We start from the raw sequence: 24,997 nt of genomic DNA, 5'->3' as shown, positions 1-24,997 counted from the left end.
AGTCTTCATCAAAGCATATGCCTTTGAGTCAGAGATCCCAGGCTTGAAACCTGCTTTTCACATTCTCTACCTCCCAACTGAGCAAATTACTCAATCTCACTGCCTGTCACATCTGTGACATGTCAACAGTAACATGTACTTCACAGTGTTTTGAGAACTAAACAGGAAAAACACCTACTGAACTAAATAGGAAACACATGAAAATGTGAAAAACACCTACTTTATTAGGTAGTCAATCTTAGCTCCCTTTCTTTTGCTGTCACAAAAAAAGCTTTTAAAAGAGAGCTTGGCCGGGCGCGGTGGCTCACACCTGTAATCCGACCACTTTGGGAGGCTGAGGCAGGTGGATTGCCCGAGCTCAGGAGTTCGAGACCAGCCTGGGCAACACGGTGAAACCCTGTCTCTACTAAAATACAAAAAATTAGCCAGGCGTGGCGAGGTACGCCTGTAGTCCCAGCTACTCAGGAGGCTGAGGCAGGAGAATTGCTTGAACCTGGGAAGCGGAGGTTGCAGTGAGCCAAGATCATGCCAGTCCCACTCCAGCATGGGCGATAGAGCAAGACTCCGTTTCAAAAAACAAAAAGAGAGCTTGTAACAAGGAACACCACAACACACAGATTTCACATCTTAAGCAGCTGAAATAAAACGCCCAAAGAGGATGAGAAGGAGCCTATATAATCTTAAAATAGATATGTTTCCCAGCTGGTATCTTTGTACTAATTAAGCTAAGGCTTATTTATTTAGTAAATGCTTACTAGTTGCCAGGCATTGTGTTAGAAACCTTTTATGTAACAACCCCATGAAGATTGACACTTACTATCCCCATATCGGAGAGAAGGAACCAAGATCCTAGAGATGAGAAGCAGTCAGGTCCATCTGACGACTGTGCAATAGCCTAACAAGAATTCCCTTTGGCCGGGCACGGTGGCTCACGCCTGTAATCCCAGCACTTTGGGAGGCCGAGGCAAGCGGATCACCTGAGGTCAGGAGTTCAAGACCAGCCTGGCTAACATGGTAAAACCCCATTTCTACTAAAAACACAAAAAATTAGCTCATGCCTGTAATCCTAGCACTTTGGGAGGCCAACGTGAGCGGATCATGAGGTCAAGAGTTTGAGACCAGCCTGACCAACATGGTGAAATCCCGTCTCTACTAAAAATACAAAAATTAGCCAGGCATGGTGATGCATGCCTGTAATCCAGCTACTCAGGAGGCTGAGGCAGAAGAATCACTTGAACCCAGGAGGCAGAGGTTGCAATGAGCCGAAATCACGCCACTGCACTCCAGCTTAGGCAAAAAGAGCGAAACTCCGTCTCAAAAAAAAAGAGAATTCCCTTCACAGTCAGGTCAGAAATCTAAGGAACACTGGTCTCTTTGGAACCTAAGACACCCAAAACCTGTGTCTGCTCTTGACATAGGAAAACCCACATTAATGCCCTAATAAGACCTCTTAAACTTCAAATAATATTTCTTAGAATTTAAACTGAAGACTGAAGGAAGGAGCTAAGACTCTTTTGGTTTTGCAGAGAATTACTAACAATGCTGAAATTTGGAAAATCTAGCTTAACTGCAAAAGCATTAATGTTATGTGGTACCATTCACTTTTATTAAAACCACATTTAGTTTGAATACTAGTTAATTTAAAAGTGCCCACAATGTTAAAGATAGTGATGGGTAAAACAATGTTCATTATATTCCTTCCCTTTAACAGTTTTACATTTTTCCATTGAGTTTTTTTTATCTACACACACACACATCTCCCATGATCTCTGCAATAAGAGGCTGATTCATGTAAATTTTACAGAAAGCACCCTTCTCTGGATAATTTTAACTTTTCCTAAAAATAAATATTCCAGTGACCAACCCAAGGAGGGCGCAGCAGATCAAGAATGCACTGTCATGGCAGGTGGAGAATCAGTCATTATGGGAAGTGAAACAGACACACGCGGCATAGGAACTGATACAGCAACATCTGATTCCATCCAGCAACCTTTAAAAAAGTAATCATTTCATCAGCTGTTGGTAGACTTTGCACAATGGCTGGCAGTACTACTTGATGACAATTAAAAATACTAAAGCTACAATGCATTTTTTGTTGTGGAGGAAGTACAAATGGAATGCTGAGTCAAAAGCAAATATGCACACTCATAGATGACTATGGGACACTTTGGAATGCATTCAGTGCTTCAAAATTTAAGATTTAAGACCAGATTCACGCTACTGAAGGTTGGGTCCTCTCCCGACTCACAAGATCATCAAAGAGTAGCCATTCAAAAAAGTTTAGTAGAATGACATCCTCTTTGACACTTTTCTTGACTTTTACAATATTTTGGTTTAATTATCATAATAGATATACACACACACACACACACACACACAGTGAGGGATGTGAAAAACCTTAAAACACTTCAAAATGCACACCGATAATAAAACACATTGCCAAATTGTAAGTAAGCAGTAATCACGACCATCGTCATCCCCAGGAACCAAGAGAAGCTTCTCAAGGGTCAGATTATTCCAGCTACCTCTTGGATGCCCCCGAGGCCTCTCTACAAACTGTAAGTGCTCATTATTATGTTCTGTAAAAAGGCCTGTCTATGAGACTGCCAAAAAGAAACTTTGCAGCAAAGTCTCTAAATTGTAAAGTACTATCGTGTAACTTCTGGGGGAATCTATGCCCCTTTTTCTGACAGCTGTCATGCTCAAGGGTGGGCATGGGCAGCCATGTATTTACCACGTGACACTGCCCCTGTGCCACAACTGATGAAGCAAAAGTGAACATCTGCCCAAACTCACCTCCAGAAGTTTGCTATTGGGGCAGAAAGTGCAGCAGTTTTGTAGGATATGTCACTTGGGAGGTGAGGAGCCACTATCTTCTGCAACATGAACAAAGGAGCACAGAGAGGCCAGCAGAGGGAGAATAACAAGGAAGATGCAAAGGCCAGAATCCCACTTCTCAAAGAGAGGCCCACGGTGGAGCTGCCTCAGGCCCATGGGCAACCTGAAGCTACCTCCAGGCCCTCACCAGCTCAATAGCACACTGATGTCAGTATGCTGAGACAGTCACACTCCCTTATCATAAACTGCCCATTTCAAGTTCTAGTAGTTTGCGTGGGTGTTACTTCCTTCCAAAGAGCCTTGACTAGCAGTTACGCTAGTCTAAGCTAGTTATTATGACTCTAAATAAGACACTAAGTTCCCTTGGGCAACTTCTGAGATCCTCACTTTCCACTCCCCAGGGATTCTCATCTCATCACTGAAGGAGCTGGACTAATAAGGATGTTTTTCAATGTTAAATTCTATGCATGACCTCAATACACCAAACTGATGGTGGCCGAGCTGGAGGCTGGAGCAGACAGGGATCTGGCTCTGGCCCTCCACAGAATGCAGTGCTTCCAGGGAACTCTGCTGAAAGCCCTGACTTGGATGCTCTCTAGGGATCCTGGCTTAGCCTTGGCAGATAATATTCCCAATGAAGAGCAGCTTTACTTGAGCGGCTCCACGTGCTTGCCCAAAGAAGGCAACAGACAGGGGATAAGGAGTGTTACTCAAGTCTGAGGACCAGGAAGCTGGAGAAGATGAGACTCTCTCACTGCCCATGGCCTGAACCCACGGCTCCCTGGGAAGAAGCAAACGCTTCCAGTCCTGGATGGTGGCGCCAGGGGGAGGCCGAGGTAAGCTATGACAGAGAGATCAGTGGCCAAAGGGCAGCGTCATCCCAGGGAACACCCCCGCCACCTCTGATTCAGCAGCCCTGATTAGATGGAATAAACTGCTTTTCACTTTGGAAGTTTAGCTTCAACACATAGCGGTAAGGGAGGGAAAAAAAGGAAGTGAACAAGGCAGCCGGTGGAGGTGGAGAGGCTCCAGCCCCAGCCCAGGCCCCCAAGGCCCATCTGGCCTTCCTTCTGGGGTTAACCATGATCCTTATTTGACCACAAATGGGGGGGGAAAAAAAAGAAAAAGGAAAAAACTCCACAGAGACATAAATGGAGGACATCAATACCTAAAGTAAAGAAGGGAAGGGGGTCTAGGAAAAGAATGGCTCTTAAAAGCAAACTCCAGAGTTCAGACATTGTATGGGGCCTCATTAAATGGCATTAATGACTCCCATGAAGTTAGGGCTTTGAATATATCTACACAGCTATGTTATGTGATCTCTCAATATTATTTTGGACTGAAGAATATCTTGTTCAGAATGATGGGCTTTTGTAAGAAGCTCCTTCTTACTTGATAACTTGAAATATTGTTAGATCAGCACACCGTTCATAAGCTTTTAAAAAGAACTAATCAGAACTCAGGCAGCTTTGGCCAGGAATGGCGGCTCATGCCTGTAAACCCAGCACTTTGGGAGGCCAAGGAGGGTGGATCACCTGAGGTCAGGAGTTCAAGACCAGCCTGAGGCCGAGCGCCGTGGCTCACGCCTGTAATCCCAGCACTTTGGAATGCTGAGGCAGGTGGGTCATCTGAGTTCAGGAGTTTGAGACCAGTCTGGCCAACATGGTGAAATCCCGTCTCTACTAAAAATACAAAAATTAGCCAGGCATGGTGGTATGTGTCTGTAATCCCAGCTACTTGGAAGGCTGAAGCAGGAGAATCGCCTGAACCCATAAGGCGGAGGTTGCAGTGAGCCAAGATCACGCCACCACACTCTAGCCTGGGCGACAGAGCAAGACTCCTTTCAAAAAAAAAACAAGACCAACCAGCCAGGCCAACATGGTGAAACCCCGTCTCTACCAAACATTTTTTAAAAATTAGCCAGGCGTGGTGGCAGGCGCCTGTAATCCCAGCTACCTGGGAGGCTGAGGCAGGAGAACTGCTTGAACCCGGGAGGTGAAGGTTGCAGTAAGCCATGATTACACCACTCCATTCCAGCCTGGGTGACAGAGCGAGACTCTGTCTCAAAAAAAAAAAAAAAGAAACAGAACTCTGGCAGTTTTAAGAAGAATTGCAGAATAAGCTGCTTCAAGACACACTCTGGCAGAAAAATATTAACCACAATGATTATCAATATTTATGACAATGAAGATGAATATTATTAATAATGCCTAACACTTACTAAAATGGTTACCTGGTACTGTGCTAAACACTTTATATGCATCATTTTATTTAACCCTCTCAATAACCAGTATAATAAAATCACCGCAATGACTGTGGGAGATACTAATGCTGCTGGTCCAGGGAATACACTTTGAGACCCAGTGCTTTAGAGACAACAGAGCTTCTCTTTTCTCCTACTGCCCTTAGTTGCTGAGCTTTCTGACCCCAGTGGTTTCAACCATTTAGCCTGTGAGTAGAAGTGCATGCCTAGTCTCACCTGTCAGGCCTGGTTCACAAGCTAAGTACCACCACAGCGTATAACAGCCAGACTGAATGCTGGCCATGCCCCACAGCTATTTTTTTCTTCCAGACAAAATTTACTAGAATGCCAAATAACTCAGCTGTTCACAGACCAAAATGCATTTTTCAAATTAAGTTATTTTTAAGCCTGCTTTCTTAATAGCAACAATGTTCTAAGGACAATTTATAACACCAAAACAGATAAACAAACAAACTTAACAGTTTTGTTTGAACTCCTGGTCTTAGAAAAATAAGCCAGCATCTGCAAAACACAATTAAACACCTAAACATTTTTATATTTGAATGAAACAAAACAAAACAAAACAAAAAAACCTCAATGAATATCTTTAACTATTGTTGGTTTTAAAAAGGTCTGTATCAGGTAACAAAGAAGGGAAAAGGGATGGGTGCTAACACCTTCTGGGTCGTGACTCTGTGCTAAGATGGACAATTATTATAGAAGTGAGTTAACATTAATCCTATTTAATTAACCCTATTATTTAACCGATGCGTACAAAAGCTCAGAAAGACTCAAGTCACTTCCCAAGGTGCTGGTCAATCTTAAGGCCCTGGTTCAAACCCAGGCCTTTCTGCCTCCAAAGGCCAAATTATTTCCATTATACCATGCACACAAAAATTCCTTAAATAAAAATGTATAGTATTACCAGGCCGGGCATAGTGGTTCACGCCTGTAATCCCAGCACTTTGGGAGGCCAAGGCAGGCAGATCACGAGGTCAGGAGATCGAGACCATCCTGGCTAACACTGTGAAACTCTGTCTCTACTAAAAATACAAAAAATTAGCCCGGTGTGGTGGCAGGTGCCTGTAGTCCCAGCTACTCGGGAGGCTAAGGCAGGAGAATGGCGTGAACCTGGGAGGCAGAGCTTGCAGTGAGCCAAGATCATGCCACTGCACACCAGCCTGGGCGACAGAGCCAGACTCCAACTCAAAAAAAAAAAAAAAAGTATAGTATTACGGAAATGTAGAGCTTGACAGGCCCTTAGAAACTCCCTAATTCAACATCTAATTTAATAGATAAGAAAACTATAATAAACAAATAAGAAAACTATAATAAACAATTTCCAAAGATGGCCACCAACAATCCCTTTCCTCCTCTGGAGGTATGCTGCTCCTTCCATCAAGAGGCAGAGCTATTTCCTCTCCTCTTGACCTTGTGATTTGCTGCCCAATAGAATACAGTGGAAATAACAGTGTGCCAGTTCCAGAGGTAGCCCTTAGGAAGCTGGCAGCTTCCACTTTCATGTGCTCTGGGGAAGCTAGACGCCATGTTGTAAGGGAGCTCAAGCCAGATTACTGAGTGATGAGACACCTTGTGAAGAGAGACAGTATCATTGAGAAGAACTAAACATGTGAGTGAAGTCTTCTAGAGCTTTGTAGCCTGGTCAGTAACCAAATGCATCTGAGTGATTGACCCCAGCCAAAGACAAATAAAGCAGAAAAACTGCCCAGCTGGATTTTCTGACCCATTGAAATATGAGAATAGTGGGGCTTCTTTGTCACACAGATACAGTTAACTGAAACAAAAGAGGTTAGCTGACTTGCCCCTAGGTAGGAATCAATAGCAAAGACTAAAATCTAACAACCCTAACTTCTAATCCTGACCACCTGCCACTGTAGCCCAAAGTATAAACTGATTAATAAATAGTGCACCCAACAAACAGACCGGCTGCCCTATGGCTTTTCTACAACATCCCATTCAGAAACATGTCTGAAAAAAATTACTGGGCTCATCTGGTCATAACCCAGCTATGCTGGGTGCTCTGGTATCTCTTTTTCACTAACCTTTATTTAATGATATTAGTTTGACACATTAATTTCTCACTGCAAACTCCCTGAGGTTAGGGATGGGCAATCATCAGTCTCATCTGTGTCTATAGTGCCTAACCCAGGGCCTTGCATGATGAGGATAAATAAAGATTTGCTAATCAAGCCCTCACATATGAAAAGAATTAGACTACTCCTCACCCCCAAGAATTATGAGACCAGGAACAAATAAGTCAAGGCCAAGTCCCTCAAATACTATACAGCATGTCACTGTAAGATAATAAAATAATTACTGACAGCCCAAGACATGCATAAAATGTTATTTTCCCACTTTTACAGCATTATGTCTTTTATTATTAATTTGATATCCAGAAGAAACCCTGTAAAACAGACACTGCTGTTACTCCTACCTTATAGCTGAAGAAATAAGATGCTCAAAGGGGTAATAAAATTCACCCAAAGTCATCCAGTTTTCATAAGTGAAACCACAACATGAATTCAGGAATCCTGATTAAAAGTCTGATATTTTAATTTTCTAGAATCCTTTCCTCAAAGACTTGATGATCTAAATTTCAAGAAGTACTATCAAAGAACCTAGAGTAAAATGAATAGATTTAGAGAACCACAAAAATTTAGAACCAGACATGATCTCAATACTAATCAGTAACATATGGTGAATTTTTCAGGTAATAAGGATCTGGATGCTAGACCTGGTACATACCTTACCAGAATCTATATAATGTTATTCCACTGTGGAACAAACAGCATGACGTTCTTTTTTCACCTCATATTAAACTCGCAAAATATAGCACAAGTGTGTGCATGTGTGTATGTGAGTGTTTAGGGTAACTATTAATAACCTGATTATTTCCAACAGTCTGAAAATCAGTGTTTTTGTCACATGACACTCACATGGGACAAAGTGACACATATAGAGGCCTAGCTTCCTGTATTACTTAATCATGGATATTCCAAGAGCCTACTACTAGAGAAGTATCTCAAAGCACAATTTGCAAACACTATGCATCGTTACATTATTTGGCTAATGACGGCTACGCTGCTGTACATTTTAGCCATTTCAATGGAATGTCATTTCCATGGAATTCTCTGGGACTGTAAATTCCAAGGACACTCTCAATCCCCAGTCCATCCCTCACTTTCTCAACCAAGCATCCCCCAAACTAAGAGTAATAATAACAAAAAGGAAAGGTGAGTCAGATGAGCAGTAATGGTAATAAAACTATGACTTCAAGGATTTCTTTCCAGACCTGATTGGCCCCCTCCAGCCTTTACTGCTGGGACCAGGGCGGAACTGGGGTCCCAAAGCTTTCAAAGGACTAAAAGGATCCTTACTCTCCGACCATCATCTCCAGGTTCCTGAATCTGGAAAGGAAGTACTGAAGAGGCAGTCTTGTGTCACTCTGAGAATGCTTTCCCTGGGGCCACTCTGGATAGTTTTCGTTGTTGGGACTGTCTTCCCTCGGTGTTTGGTGGTGGTACATCCTAGTGAGGAGGACTCTACAACAGAAGCAATCTAAATATACACATTCATAAAAGGCTAGGGATGCAAGTGTGCACATACAACCACGAGGCAAACAAACAGGCATTTAGGATGTCATAGTAACGTGGGCATGAGCCAACGACTGTAAAAGCACTATAGTTGCTGTGCTTCTTTAGATCACAGCGGGAAGATACTTTATAAAACATGGAACAATGATGCCCCCTACAGCCGTCAGAGAGAATCCAAGGTGCTTACTGAGTTCATCTATTTGGTAAGAGATCCTGAGTTTACTTTTCCGGTAAGAATTAATTTTTACACTAGAATAAGTAATAAAAGCACATGCTTTGTACATATGTTGGAAAAAAAATCAAGGTCTAACACTAAGAAATTATTAAAATAAAATATAATGTCTAGACAATCAAAACCATTATACTGAAACATTTTACTTTTCTGAAGCATATAGAAGCAAATTCTATGGATTGTCATCTTGATTATTAATAGAGGTTATTTTCAAAAGAATTATTAAAAATATTTTCAAAGTGGAACTGTGGACTCCTAAAAGGAGAAACAGGTTGAGAGGAATTTTTTTTAAAAAAACAAATATACCACAAATTGAAGATTACAACATTCCCTGACTGGAACTGAAAAAAAGACCAGTAAGAAATAATTCAAAGCTGGAGTGACTTCCCTGTTCTCTACAAGCCAAGACGAAAGAAACTTGTCATCTTTGGGACAAGGAAAGTGGGGGGTATTGGGCACTTCAGAAATGCTTTAGACCACACTTGTCCAACTCGCTGCCCAGGATGGCTTTGAATGCAGCCCAACACAAATGTGTAAACTTTCTTAAAACATTATGAGATTTTTTTTGCGATTTTTTTTTTTAACGCTATTGTTAGTATAAGTGTATTTTATGTGTGGCCCAAGACAATTCTTCTTCCAGTGTGGCCCAGGGAAGCCAAAAGATTGGACACCCCTGCTTTAGATTATTCAAGGCCTGTGCAAATATGAAAGAAGCATAGGACAGCTCCTTCTTCCCAGGGAATGTGGCTAGGCATAATGTATATAAAAGCATATGTATATCACCTCAAGATGATGTTCTTAGGAAAGAAAACAAATTGGAAATATATATAAAACATAACATAAACTGCACATAACAGTCAAAGAAACACATAGCAAGAGAGAAATCAATATGGGAAAGGTTTAGATGTATAACAAAGAAAAAGCAAGTCATTCACCGGTCAAGCTTGGAAAAAGCTGATGGGTGTGGACCAAGGAAGAAAAGGTGAGAGATAGCAAGCAGAGGGAAAACCACAGAAAAGCCAGATGACTGCAGGAAATGCAAATGCATTAGTTTCACAGGAATAAGTGGGCATGTTCCCCAGTTCCAAGATGAAAACAAACATGGGTCCAAGTTAAAAAGGAAGGGGAGAGTAATTACCAGAATGCCTTAAGTCTAGCTGGAGAGTTTAGATTAGATCCATTTAAACAAAAGGAATTACCCTGATCACCTAAGCAAGGAAGTAACATGATGAATATGATGTTAAGAAAACATTACCCTGGCACTTGTCTAGATGAACTGGAATGGTAAGAGAAGAGAGGCACAGAGGTCCTCAGAGATTAACATGGACATAAAAACAAGGACAATAAAGGCTTGAATTTCTAAGAGAAGGAGTAAATTCAAGATGCTTTGCAGAGCAGGAATGCGTTTAGTAAGTGACTAAAGAATGAAGGACAAGACATCATTTGGCAAGCCCAGGGTGTGTGAAGGCAGCATCAGAGACTTTCAAAGCAAAAATCAGCTTAGATGAAAGCCATGATAAACTCAGTTCTTTGTTTGAAGTTTTAGGGATCAATGTAGGCAGAAACTTCTTGGAGGCAGGTGGAAAGTTGAGACTAAAAACGAGGATAAGAAGCCAGAGCTGTATTTACACATTTTTAGTCATCCAAAAAAAGAACAGACTAGTTTATCTGTTATCACATGAGGAAAGGACTGGGAAAATGAAGCCTAGAAAACTGGGTGTCTGGCCAGAAAGGCAGAGAGAACACTTAGGAAAAAAAAATCAATTTCAAGTCCAAGAACTTTATTTCAAAGTCATCAACACTCAGTGCAGATGCCTTACAGAGTGAGAAGGTACCTAAAAGCTCTAAGCCTGAGATAAAACTTATTGGGTGACTGCTGGTGTGAAAACTTTTACTAATTTTATTTCAATTCTTTCACGAAATCAGCACATACCTACTTGAATACAGCTTCCAGCATGAGCAAAGCAATAGAACAATGATACTGAATGGGAAAACAGCATCCTATGTTAGTTTGGGCATAGCATCAAACACTCTGCAAACTCTCATTGACCCTGTATGTCTTTAAAACATAAAGCTCTTACAAGGAATACATGAAATTAAGGAGGAATTGGAAGATGCAGACTTTAAGCATCAGGAGAAGAAATATAGAGGTACTTCTTTCACTTTAAAAGTTTCACAGGGACAAATCTCTGTAAAAACATTCTTCGGGACAAAGGTTGTACACTCCAAAGTTATTTCCAGTAAAGAATATAACCATTTAAAATGTTTGTGATTTATTCTGTTTAGGCACTTCAGTTTTATTCTTAAAATGTGTAGAAAAATCAGTACCTAGAAATCAGTTGATATGAAAATAACTGCATAAATCTTTTCAATGTGATACACAAAATCAACGCAGCCATTTTCAAATGAGCACTGATAACAAAGTCAGTACCACATTCCCATTTAAGTAGACGAGAAAACGTAGGACATAGGATTTAAGTGATTCCTTGAGGCCAACTAGCAAGACAAAAGCCTAGTGATTACCCATTTACTATTCAACTGTCTCTTTCTCTGGAAGTTTAAAGAGCTGCTCTATACTTTTACTATAAAGGGGAAATCATTGTCAATTCTTAGGCTTATTTCTCTTTTTGTGGTGTTCTAAGGAATGTGAAGACTAAGGTTAACTGAAATTCAGAGAAGAACACAAAACTATAACTGCTCCAAAAGAGTGGAAAGAAAAACATTGATAGTAAAGATGCAGGGAGTTCTTTCTTTTTTTTTTTTTAATAAAGTCTCTCCTTTCCTCCTAAATATTAATAAAACCTTAAATCTTTTACTTTAGATTTAGAAAATGACTCAAGCTTCCTACCCCTAAATTCCAGCCCTCCCCTCTACCAGAATAAAAAGTAGACAACCCCATCAAGAGCAAAAGTAAAAGCTTTTAGCCTCCTGGAATGGGTTGGAAGAAAGAGGAGGGGATCATTACACATTCCCTGTAGAAGACAAAGCCAGATGCACATTCCAGAGAAATCTGGCGGGTCCGAGTTTTTCCTTAAATACAGACTGGCCTGTCACTAAGCCAGGCTCTGTAATCTTCCCAGGCTGCCACCGCTAGGGAAGCCAGGAATCCCTTCTAATTAATCAAGCCCTCCCAACAAAAATTTTCCCACCCACAATAAAGTAGGATGGGGGGGGAAGGGAAGCAGCAGAGAAAGCTCTGCAGCCAAAAGAATTCTAGACTTTAGTATAATACCTAACTAATCCAAGAAAACAGATGCAGGAAGCAGAGGAAATGATCTACAGAGACACACAATGAGGTAGGAAACTTTCACAGCACTGCTCCGCTGGGACCCAAAATTTAAATTCAAAATCATAAGATATAATTATTATTGAAAGCAATTCTGGCAACATTCTATAATTTTTCAAATGCCTCTAAGGCAGGGGGTGGACACATAAACTTTCCTGAGGTAGACACCATGTGTATCACTTGACACTTTTAACAATAATTTGATATTTTGATTTTTTATTTTACTAAAGTTTTGTTTTAATGGATAAACATTCATGATTATTACATTATGTGTCCATGTCTATTTCTTGCAAAGGAAATGGCTTTACCTTGGCCTTGCTAACTTACCCCACACCTGCAGCCAGTTTAACCCAAGGTAACTTCATTGAATGCTTATTCTGATAAGGTACCAGGAGGTAGGAGTACCAAGGATACAGTGATTTAGATCTGTGTTGGCCAATACAGCTGATACTAGCCAGCGGTGCCTACTGAGCATTTGAAGTGCAGCTAATAGGAATTGAGATGTGCTGTAAAAGATATATTTGTAGGCCGGGCGCAGAGGCTCACGCCTGTAATCCCATCACTTTGGAATGCAGAGGCAGGCAGATCACTAAGAGCAGCCTGGCCAACAGGCAAAACCTCGTCTCTACTAAAAATACAAAAATTAGCTAGGCGTGGTGCGGTGTGCCTGTAATCCCAGCTACTTGGGAGGCTGAGACAAGAGAATCACTTGAATCTGGGAGGCAGAGGTTGCAGTGAGCAGAGATCTTGCCACTGCACTCCAACCTGGGCGACAGAGTAACAGAGCGAGACTCAACCTCAAAAAAATAGATAAATAAAAGATATATTTGTATACATATTCTATACATAAATCAGTGTGTGTGAGTGTGTTTATTTCAGACTTTGCAGGCAATAAGGTCTTTGTTTCAACTACTCAACCCTCCACTTCATCATAGCATAAAAGCAGCCAGGGATGATATGTAAACAAGTGGGAGTGGCTGGATTCTGGTAAAACATTGTTTACAAAAACAAGCAGCTGGCATGTGGGCTGTAATTTGCAGATCTCTGGTCTAGATCTTTTCCCTACCCTAAAGAGTTTATTATTCTGGAAATTTTAAAACACTGGGGTGGGTGCAAAGCTTGGGTTTAAGATTGCTATGAAGCCTTGGGGAGACGCGCCTGCTGCTACCACTTCTTTCAGTTAAAATAAGAGTCACTCACTGAAGTACAGGACATATCTCCCTGCTACAAGCTGCAGTAGCCCAGAAGTCTATAGACCCTGAAAGTTATACTTCCAAGGATTCCTACATCTCACGCACTACTGCCATTTCCTGGAAGTTTGGCCTCAGAAGAGTCTTCAACTCTTGAAAGAGTTCAAGAGCCAGCTGCACAGTGGCAGTGCCGCCTGTAGTCCCAGCTACTTAAGAGGCCGAGTCGGGAGGACAGTTTGAGCCCAGGAGTTCATGTTCAGCCTGGGCAACATAATGAGATCCTGTCTCTAAAAAATAGTGATTAAAAAAAAGAATTCAAGGCCAGAACCACAGCCCTTAAAAAGAAAAAAAAGTATTCATATGCAGGAAGGTCAGAAGATCTTTCTTCACTTGAAGAAGGTTAAGTTGTTTGCATGAATAATTAATGCCATTCCAAGGGCAGTCTTAGAATAAACAACCCAGATCAGGTGTCAAACTATTTGGTGTTCATCAGTTTTTCTGTTACTTTGAAACCCTGCTCTAACCAAGTACTTTTCAACTCAGTCAAAAGTGGCTGCATCTATGTGAAAAATTTGCATAAGTTAATTAATTCCTTTTAAATTTTATTTATTTATTTTTTTAAATTTAGAGATGGGGTCTCGCTATGTTACTCAGGCTGCTGGTCTCTAACTCCTGGCCTCAAGTGATCCTCCCGCCTGGGCCTTCCAAAATGCAGGGATTACAGATGTGAACCACTGTACGCAGCCTACATTTTATTTATGCACTTAATTTTTATATTAATGCATAGACACATATGAAAATGACATTATCAAAGTGAGGTCTCAAGCTGGGTGTAGTGGTGCACATCTGTAGTTCCAGCTACTCAGGAGGCTGAGGCAGGAGGATTGTTTGAGCCTGGTAGCTCAAGATCAGACTGGGCAGCATAAGGAGACCCCATCTTTCAAACAAACAAACAAACAAACAAAATGGCCTCTTCTGCCTCATCCAGCCCCCTCTCTCACTCCAACTCTCACTCACCAAGGGCAACCACACTGAAACTTAGCTTTTTGATCTGGTAATTTGCCAACATATTTCTAAACACTATGTTTATCCTACGAATGTCTTATTATTTCAGTTTTATATACTTTACGTGGAAAATGAGGACTTAATCCTTATAGCTGCCCTCCCACATGTTTCCTTCCCCAGCCTTCCAAAACTTGGAGTTCACAATATTATGAAATTTAACCTCTGTTCAAAGCTGAACCATGCAGGAGGATCACTTGAGCCTGGGAGTTCAAGGCCACAGTGAGTTATGACTGTGCCACTGCATTCCAGCCTGAGCAACAGGGCAAGACCCCATCTCTATAACAAGAACAAAAAGTTGAGCCATGTAGTATACTATGCTTAATTTCCTATCTTGCACAATCTTTTGTTTACTGAGAGCTGAGGGTTGCATCATTTTTCTTTTGTTTAGTTTTCTATATTCCTATGACTAAATCATTCCCATGCTACCTGACAGGCCTAAAAAAATCTCCTCTCAATGCATTTAAATACAAGAAGTATTTTATTCATTTCATTTTTTGTTGGAGAAATCTTTCATGGAACCCTGTGTCTTCTTCCAATAGGACTGGTTACTTTGGTTGCAGTTCAGAAACTAATACCCAGAAATATAACACTTTGACATGCTAAACTAAAAAAGCAGCAGCAAGGTCTCTCTGACCTCCACTCCTCCTCCCCTCAATCCATTGTCTCTCCCAAAGCACAAGATGAGGCTCTCCGCTGAAGCTCTATTATCTGCCTAGAAACTGGATACCCAAAGAGGAACACAATTGCCTTCCATATTCCCTGAAATTATCTATAGCAGAGAAGACTCAAGAATGCAACCACACAGTGGACAGGCATTTCAACTAGATATTATCTGCTTCTTGGCTCATTCAAACTCTAAAGAGAATCATTTACAAGTTAATTTCTGTCTCTCGGGTCCATTCATTTCCTCTAAAAATCAGTTACCCCTATATCTCTCAGTTCCCTCTCCCCAATGAAGAGGGTATTAAGGGTCAACCATCTGGCTCTTTGGGTTTTCTTTTCTTGTTGTTGCTGTTGTTTTTAGAGACAGAGTCTCTCTACGTTGCTCAGGCTGAACTCAAACTCCTGGGCTCAAGCAAATCTTCTGCCTCAGCCTCCCCAAATGGCTGGGACTACAGGCATATGCCATCACGTCCAGCTTTTGAGTGTTCATATTTTGTATGACTCCCATGCACTTCTGTGCACATAATAAATTTGTTATGCTTTCCTTAGTTAACTTATTCTTTTGTTACAGGGGTGCTGACTGTGACCCTTCATGATGGGGAGGAAAGGATCATACCCTTTCCACCCTTACACTTTCTAGGCAAAATACACAGTAATCATCAAGGAATTTGGTTAGGCCCTCACCTGTCTGGTTCCCTATTTCCTGGATCCCATATCTGAGTCTTTCTCTGTTTATTCCCCTATTTTGGAAGACCACATCCTTTCTAAAACAGTGTGCATCAGAAGGGAAGTGTTTTCTACAGTCTGCATCCTAAAAATAAATGTCTCTATTCTACCATATGACTGAAAGTTGGGCTGTAAAGGGAATTCTTGGTTGGAAATCATTTTTCCTAAAATATTAAAGGTATTGTTCTACTGTCTCCTAGTTATTGCTATTGAGAAGGGTGTTCTGATTCTTGATCCTCTGTCTGTAATCTGTTTGCTTTTTTAAGTTCTTCTCTAAATTCCCAGTGTTCTGAAATTTTAGGATGATATGCCTTAGCACAACTCTTTTTCATTGACTTTATTGTGTATTCACTCACAGCTCTTTCAAACAGGAACTTTGTATCCTCCGCTTCCAGTAAATTGTATTGTATTATTTCTTTCATAATTTTTTCTCAACCATTTGTTTTTCTTTCCAGAACTCCAATTTTTCATATCAAGACTGAAACTCTAATTTTCTTGTGGTTTTCTCCTCAATTTTTTAATCTATTATCTTTTTATTCTACTTTCTGGGCAGTGTTCCTTGGTGTTTGCCCCATACTTTATCATATTTTTATTTATATTATGTTTTTAATTTATAAGAGCTCTTTCTTGTTCTTGGGAATTTCCCTAGTTCGTAACATCCTAACCTTGTTTTGTGGTTATATGCAATACCTTCCTTTTTCGCTCTGAGACTCCATCTCTACAAAAATTTAAAAATAAAAAAAATCAGCCGAGAGTGGTGGTACATACCTGTGGTCCCAGCTACTCAGAAGGCTAAGGCAGGAGGACTGCTTAAGCCCAGGAGGTCAAGGCTGAAGTGAGCCATATTCACACCACTGCACTCCAGCCTGGGTGACTGAGTGAGATCCTGTTTCAGAGGGGAAAAAAGCACTCTCAAAGCAATAAGGAAAAGAAAAACACGGAAAGGCAATTGGCCACTGGCCACACAGCACTCACACAAGACTTCAGGAGCAGTGTTCCCTGGGAAGAAAGCATGTCTGACAACATCAGTAGCAGGTATGCAGGTCTCCTGCTGCCCACGATACCCTGGAGCAGAGCACAGAAATCTGGCAAAACTTGATGTCAGATATTTAAAAAGGGATCCTCATGCTTGAGTCATGGAGCTTTTAAGTAAGGTACATGATTAGAGAAGCACTGGCCCCTAGCCTGTCAGAGGCAGAAATACAACCACAAAGTCATGTGCAGAGCCTTCAATACGATGTGTCAGAACCCTGTCCCTAACCCTATTCTGCTAGCCTGATACTCATGGTTGAGGCAGCTCCTCTGCCTGCCATGATCTGGAAGCTTTGTTCCAAGCCTTGCAGGTATCACTATAAGATGGGATAATATGATAGCAGAATATGCCATTTCCATGGGTATGGAACAGACCCATCTCTTGCATCATTAGGGGCCTCAGGTCCAAGCTTCATGGTTGACCAGGATGGTATGCCCTACTTGGCCATAGCCAGTTTCAACAGAGTTTGGCAAGAAGCCCAGCCCTTTTCTGAGCAGACAGACTACCAGGGCTCAGTCTTGGAAAAATTAATCTCACTCCTCCAGCATATAATAAAGTCATATGAGACTATCCAACAAACTTCAAATAAAAGTTCTCTATAAGAAGAGAACAGAGAGAATTAGGAGAGGCAGAGAAAATGGTCAAGAATTTTCCAAAACTGATGACTTGATCCTTCAAATTGAAGACATACATTTCATCCCAAGCCAGAATAAAAACAAGACTATAACTAGAGATTTCATAGTGAAACTATAGAAGAGCAAAGACAAAAATAAATCTTAAGAGCAACCAGAGAAGAAAGACAGATAACCAAGAAAGGAATCAGATCAGGCCAACAGTGAACTTCTGAGGTGAGTAGTCTCCATAGATGCACCCCAATAATTCTCCGAATCCCTGTGAGAAAATGCTTCTTCTCAAGTCAAGAGTGCAGCTTCCCCTGACTCTAGGCTGACCCTGTGAATGCTCTGATCAATAGAAGGCCACAGAAGTGGCATCTGAGATGTCTGCATCTAGGCCTTCAGGGGACTGACAAATTATACTTCTTTCATTGTGCAAGTCTTAAGATGCTACTCCTCAAAACTCAGCCACTGGGCTAGATGCCCAAGCCACGCAGAACAGGCACATGGATGAGAACGGAAGGACAACAATTAACAGATCCAGCAATGATTCCAACCAAAGCCAGCATCAACTGCCACTGAGTATGCCATCTTTCATGTTCCACCTAAGTTGAGTCCCTAAGTAGAACTGCAGCCCCAACCAACGTCAAAAGGAAAAATTACTCAATTGATGCTAGGCAACCTACAGAATCAGGAGAAATTATAAAATGGTTCATGTTTCAAGCCACTAAGTTTTAAGGTGGATTTAAGCATCAATAGATAATGAAAACATTTCTCAGTAGTAATAAAAGATGCCAGAAGAAAATGAAAAATTATCTTTAAAGTGTTGTTGGAAAATAATGCTCAACCTAGAATTCTAAAACCAACTAAATATCTTTCTAGGGTAAGACCAAATACATTTTTAGACACACAAATAGTGAAAGTTCATCACTTACATGCCTTCACAGAAAGAAATACTAAAGAATATATATATGGATACAAGAAACAACTGAAAGCAATGAAATTTATAAATATTTTAGTAAATCTAAATAAGCACTGACTTGGTTAAAAATAAGACAGAGCTATAATATTAAATAGTATCTAATCTGGCCAACTAGCTATTGTAATTTATATTTTGATGTTTTGAACTTGCACTTATGGTAACACTAGCATACAGAAAATGTCCTAAAGAAACACCAACATATATGAAAGCATCTCCAAGATCTTGCACTCACCATCAGTTCTTCTCTTCTCCCTTCCCACTATCCCCCACACAGGAACCTCCCATCTATCCACACCTGAGAAGGTCCCAACCCCAGCCATCAAGGAACAAAGAAGGGACATTTATAAGAGGAAAACGAAAGAGGGCAACCAGGCAAGAGAACTCTCCTGGCATTTACCCAGGTAGAGAATTTGCTGATTACTTCTTTTGTTTCAACCTTTTATCTGCTTTGACATAATGAGAAATCATGCCATGGACATGGAATATGAATGATAATTTTTAACAGTAAAGACCAAGTGATGACCAAAAAGCATCTTTAAAAGATGAAGCAAGGAACGCCTCATAACCATATGAACATTTTCTCCACTGTATCATTCTCAAAATATAAATTTTCAATATGCCTACTTAAAATTGTCAGAGTCCCCAAAACACCAAAAGCAATTGCAACAAAAGCAAAAATTGACAAATGGGATCAAATTAAACTAAAGAGCTTCTGCACGGCAAAAGAAACTATCATCACAGTGAACAGACAACCTACAGAATGGGAGAAAATATTTGCAAGCTATCCATTTGACAAAGGTCTAATATCCAGAGTCTACAAGGAACTTAAACAAACTTACAAGAAAAAAAACAAATGACGCCATTAAAAAGTAGGCAAAGGATGTAAATAGACTCTTCTGAAAAAAGGACGTTCATGTAGCCAGCAAATATATGAAAAAAAGCTCAACATCACTGATCATTAAAGAAATGCAAATCAAAAACAACACAATACCATCTCACGCCAGTGAGAATGGCGATTATTAAAAAGTCAGGAAACAACAGATGCTGGTGAGATTGCAGAGAAAAAGGAATATTTTTACACTGTTGGCGGGAGTGTAAATTAGTTCAACTATTATGGAAGACAGTGTGGCGATTCCCCAAAGATCTAGAGGCAGATATGCCATTTGACCCAGCAATCCCATTACCGGGTATATACCCCCCAAGACATAAATCATTCTATTATAAAGAAACATGCATGCGTATGTTCACTGCAGCACTATTCACAATAGCAAAGACATGGAATCAACCTAAATGCCCGTCAGTGAAAAAACAGATAAAGAAAATGTGGTACATATACACCATGGAATACTAAGCAGTCATAAAAAGGAACAAAATCATGTCCTTTGCAGGAACTTGAATGGAGCTGGAAGGCATTATCCTCAACAAACTAATGCAAGAACAGAAAACCAAATATCGCACAGTCTCACTTATAAGTGGGAGCTGAATGAGAACACATAGACACATGGGGGGAAATAGCACACACTGGGACCTGTTGTGGGGGAAGGGGGAGGGAGAACATCAGGAAGAATAGCTAATGGACACTGGGCTTAATACCTAAGCCATGGGATGATCTGTGCAACAAACCACTGTGGCACATGTTTACCTATGTAACAAACCTGCGCATCCTGCACATGTGCCCCAGAACTTAAAAGTTGAAGAAAAAAAAAATTTTTGCAGAGTCCCAAGTGTAAAAAAGTAGAAAGTTAGGAACTTCAATTTTCAATTAACACAGAGCTCAGTTATATTAGAAAGTGATTAGCCTCTTTTTAAAAAGCTATTAAACATTACTTACTTTAACAGCAAATTTCTTAGATGCCATGGCTTATTGATTCCACAGTAACTACAGACCTTTAAGAAAAAAAAAAGTTACAATTAGGTATATTAAAATTTCTTTTTATTTGGATATTATACAGGAAAAAGATTGGCTGAATAGTAAAATATCAATGGGTATTTATGAGATGAATGTTCACTTATAATTGCCCTTAACCAAAATACTATATTAAATTAGTAATTTAAGCACTGCTTACAAATAAAAGGACAGGCCCTGGCCAGGCATGGTGGCTCACACCTATAATCCCAGCACTTCGGGAGGCCAAAGTGGGAGATTCACTTGAGCTCAGGAGTTCGAGACCAAACTAGGCAACACAGCAAGACCTCATCTCTACAGAAAGAAAAAAAAAAAAGAGAGAAAAGCACAGGCTCAGATGGCTTCCCTGCTATATTCTACCAAATATGTACAGAATAATTTAAACCAATCCCTCATAAACTCTTTAAAAAAACAGAAGCATAAGAAAAATTTCTCAAATAATTCTGAAGCCAGTATCATCCTGATACCAATACCAGAGAGAGACATCACAAGAAAACCACACATCAATGTCCCTTATGAAGAAAGACACAAAAATTCTCAACAAAATACTAGAAAATCAAACATAGCAACATGTAAAAAAGATTATACACCACGATCAAGTTGGATGTATCCCAAGAAGGCAAGCATAGTTTAAGATCTGAAAATTAATCAATATAATACACTCTATTAATAATAGAAAAAATGCACATAATCATCCCAAATACAAAAAAAAAACAAAAAACAAAACCCAAAACGCTTTTTTAATTAAAAATTAAAAAGCCAACACAATAGGAATAGAAGGGACTATCTCAACCTGATAAAAGACATTTAGGAAAAACCAAGTGCTAAAATCATACTTAATGTTTTCTCCCTTAAGATGAGAGACATGTCTTTACAAGAAACGTCTGCTCTTGCCACTTCTTTTCATCATGGTACTAAAGGTTCTAACTAAGGCAATTAGGCAAGAAAAAAAATAAAAAGCATCCAGATTAGGAAGAAAGAAATACACTGTCTATTCATAAACAACATGTTCTCATGTATAGAAAACCCTAACAAATCATCAAAAAACTACTAGAATTAATAAGTTCAGCAAGGTTGTAGGATATAGGATAAATATTTTAAAATCTACTGTATTGCTACATATCAACAATGAATAGTCCTAAAATAAAATTTAAAGAAAAATTCCATTCATAATAACATGAAAAAGAATACTTAGGAATAAGTATAACAAAAGTACAAGATTTGTACACCAAAAGTCATAAAATATAATTGAAAGAAATTAAAGACTTAAGTGAAAAGATAACCCGTGTTCATGGATTGTAAGACTTAATGCTGTTAATATAGCAATATTCCCAAATTGTTCTCAGATTCAGCGTAATCCCTATCAAAATCCCAGCTGACTTCTTTATAGAAATTAACAGGTTTATCCTAAAATGTATATGAAAATGCAAGAGATCTGGAGTAACAAAAACAATACTGAAAAAGAATCAAATTGGAGAACTCAGCCTTCTCAATTTAAAAGCTTATTACAGCTGGACGCAGTGGCTCACACCTGTTAATCTCAGAACCTTGGGAGGCCGAGGCGGGCAGATCACGAGGTCAGGAGTTCGAGACCAGCCTGGCCAACATGGTGAAACCCCGTCTCTACTAAAAATACAAAAATTAGCTGGGTGTGGTGGCATGCGCCTGTAATCCCAGCTACTCAGGAGGCTGAGGCAGGAGAACCGCTTGAACCTGACAGGCAGAGGTTGCAGTGAGCCAAAATCATGCCACTGCACTCCACCCTGGGTGACAGAGCAAGACTCCGTCTGAAAAAATATAAAATAAAATAAATAAATAAATAAAAGCTTACTACAACATCACAACAATCAAAACAGTATGGTACAGGCTGAGTATCCCTTATCAGAAATGCTTAGGACCAGAAGTGTTTCAGATGTAGGATTTTTTCAGATTTTGGAATATTTGCATATACATGATGAGATATCCTGGGGATGAGATCCAAATGTAAACACAAAATTCACTTATGTTTCATATATACCTTATACAGATAGCCTGAATTTTATATATTTTTATGATTTTGTGCATGAAACAAAGTTTTGACTTCATTTTGACTACAGACTGTCATGTGAAGTCAGGTGTGGAATTTTGTACTTGTGGCATCATGTTGGCATTCAGAAAGTTTCAGACTTTGGAAGATTTCATATTTTGGATTTTCATATTAGGGATGCTCAACCTACACTAGCATACGAACAGACATATAAGCCAGGCGCGGTGGCTCACACCTGTAATCCCAGCACTTTGGGAGGCCGAGGCTAGCAAATCACTTGAGGCCAGGAGTTCGAGACAACCCTGGCCAACATGGTGAAACCCTGTCTCTACTAAAAATACAAAAAATTAGCCGGGCGTGGTGGTGCGCACCTGTAATCCCAACTACTGGGAAGGCTGAAGCACGAGAATCATTTGAAACCAGGAGGCAGAGGTTGCAGTGTGGCAAGATTGCGCCACTGCACTCTAGCCTGGGGGACAGAGTGAGACTCTGTCTCAAAATAAATAAATAAATAAATAAAAGACATACAAGTCAATTGGAATAAAATTGATAGAAATAGATCCTTAAATTTATGTTCAATTGATTTTCAACAAGAGTACTAAGATAACTTGATGGGAAAATAGTTTTTTCAACAAATGGTTCTAGAACAACTGGGTATCCATATGCCAAATAATAAAGTTAGACTGCTACATCACACTATATACAAAAAGTTAAATCAAAATAGATCAAAGACCTAAATATAAGAGCTAAAAGTATAAAAATCTTAGGAAAAAACATAGGCATAAATTTTTGTGACCTTTCATTAGGCAACAGTTTCTTAGATATGATACCAAAACAGAAGTGACAAAAGCAATTAATAAATTCAATTTTATCAAAATTAAAAACTTTTATACTTCAAACCAAGAAAGTAAAAAGATAATACACAGAATAGAAAAAAAATCTGCAAATCATACATCTGATGAAGGACTCATGTCCAGAATATATAAAGAACTCAACTCAATAAGAGGACAAATAACTCAATTTAAAAATAAGCAAAGATTTGAATAGACATTCCTTCAAAGAAGATATACAAATAACCAATAAGCACATGAAAAGATGCTTAACATCATTAGCCATCAAATAAATGCAAATCAAAACCACAATGAGATATTACTTTATACCCATTAAAATAAGTAGCTAAAATCAAAATGACAAATAATCACAGATGTTGGCAAGGATGTGAATAAACTGGAACTCTCATACATTGATGTTAGGAATGTAAAATGTAGCCACTTTGCACAATAGTTTGACAGCGTTTCAAAATTTAAAGAGTTGCCACATGACCCAGCATTTCCATTCCTAAGGATATATCCGAGAAAAAAAAAAATAACTCCATACAAAAAAATTATATAGGAATGCTCACAGAAGCACTACTAATAATAGTCAAAAAATGGAAAAAACCCAAATGTCCATCAATTAATGAACAGATAAATAAAATGTGATATATCATACAATAGAATATTATTTGGCAATAAAAAGGTAAATATTCCCCTTTACTGTGCTCAGCCAGGCAACTGCTTTTTCTCACCCTGGCAGAAACCTGGAGTATTTTCTGAAGAGGGTAAGACAGAGGATCTCTAGTCTGGAAAACACCAGGAAGAAGGTGGAGTCTTCTGAACAAAGAGAAATTAGGGAATACAAACGGAGACCTTCCTCTGCCTGCATGCCTCTCTACCCTGCCCACACTCTCCAGACTGCAGACTGAAACCTCCCTATTCAGAGAATTGGACTAACCTAAAAGACAGTGTCTAAAAATACTGACATAGGGGTTCCCCAAGGAAACAGCCTAAACAGATGGCTCTTAAGTGAAGTCCACATCCATAAGCCCCACACCCATATGCAGAGATTCTAGACATCTTTTAATGTTCCACTCTCAAATACAAGTAAACAAGCAGGAATCACCTACCACCTAAGGCAAGATTAAATTACGAAAGAAAACCAAACAGAGAAAAAAACCTACTTGGCTGAAACAAAGTATGGAGGGAGAAGAAAACATTTTTTAAAAATTATCATTAGGGAGATTGCAGATACTGCAGCCATAAAGCAAAAAATGACAGCAACAAAAAAAGAGAACTATCAGAAGACAACAAACTAAAACAATGATAGTTGAATTTTAAAAACTTAATAGAATGGTTGAAAGATAAAGCTGATGAAATCTCTCAGAAACTTCAGCAAAAATTAAAAAAATGAAAAGAGACAATAAATTAAAATTAAAAGACCAATATAGGAGGTCAAACACACGAAAATTAGTATGGAGACTGACCCATATTAGAGCATCTATCCCAGTGAAATTTTAGGCATTGGGGATAAAAAAAAAACTTTTTTAAGTGTGTGGGGGGTAGTAGGAGGTGGAGAACACAAAGGATCAGGAGTCAGAATTGGTTCCAAACTGCCCAAAGAAATGGAGAAATATCTTCAAAATTCTGAAGAAAATTGTTTCCAACCTCAAATTGGATTTAAACTTCAGGGGAGAAAAAAAATTCTTAGACATGCAAGTTCTTATAAAACCGTTTCATGTATTTTTTCTCAGGAAGCTACTAA

At 39.6% G+C, this 24,997-nt stretch overlaps 1 protein-coding gene across 4 annotated transcripts in view; it reads right to left on the bottom strand.

The window, feature by feature from the left end:
- Window positions 1-24,997, bottom strand: part of SLX4IP (SLX4 interacting protein) — a 200,806-nt gene that overhangs the window by 156,426 nt on the left and 19,383 nt on the right. For 3 of the 4 annotated variants that reach the window (XM_054467844.2, XM_054467846.2, XM_054467843.2), the window contains one exon: window positions 20,317-20,372. In XM_054467844.2, coding sequence (XP_054323819.1) covers window positions 20,317-20,343 — 27 coding nt within the window. In that variant the 5' untranslated portion in view covers window positions 20,344-20,372. Of the gene's footprint in view, window positions 1-20,316; window positions 20,373-20,551; window positions 20,686-24,997 lie in introns of all 4 variants that reach the window. The other variant, XM_063659428.1, reaches the window with a different exon arrangement.

The sequence above is a fragment of the Pongo pygmaeus genome, chromosome 21 (genome assembly GCF_028885625.2).
Source record: "Pongo pygmaeus isolate AG05252 chromosome 21, NHGRI_mPonPyg2-v2.0_pri, whole genome shotgun sequence".
Classification (NCBI taxonomy): Eukaryota; Metazoa; Chordata; class Mammalia; order Primates; family Hominidae; genus Pongo; species Pongo pygmaeus.
Note: the sequence above shows the minus strand (reverse complement) of the source record. Positions and strands in the feature narration are given on the sequence as shown.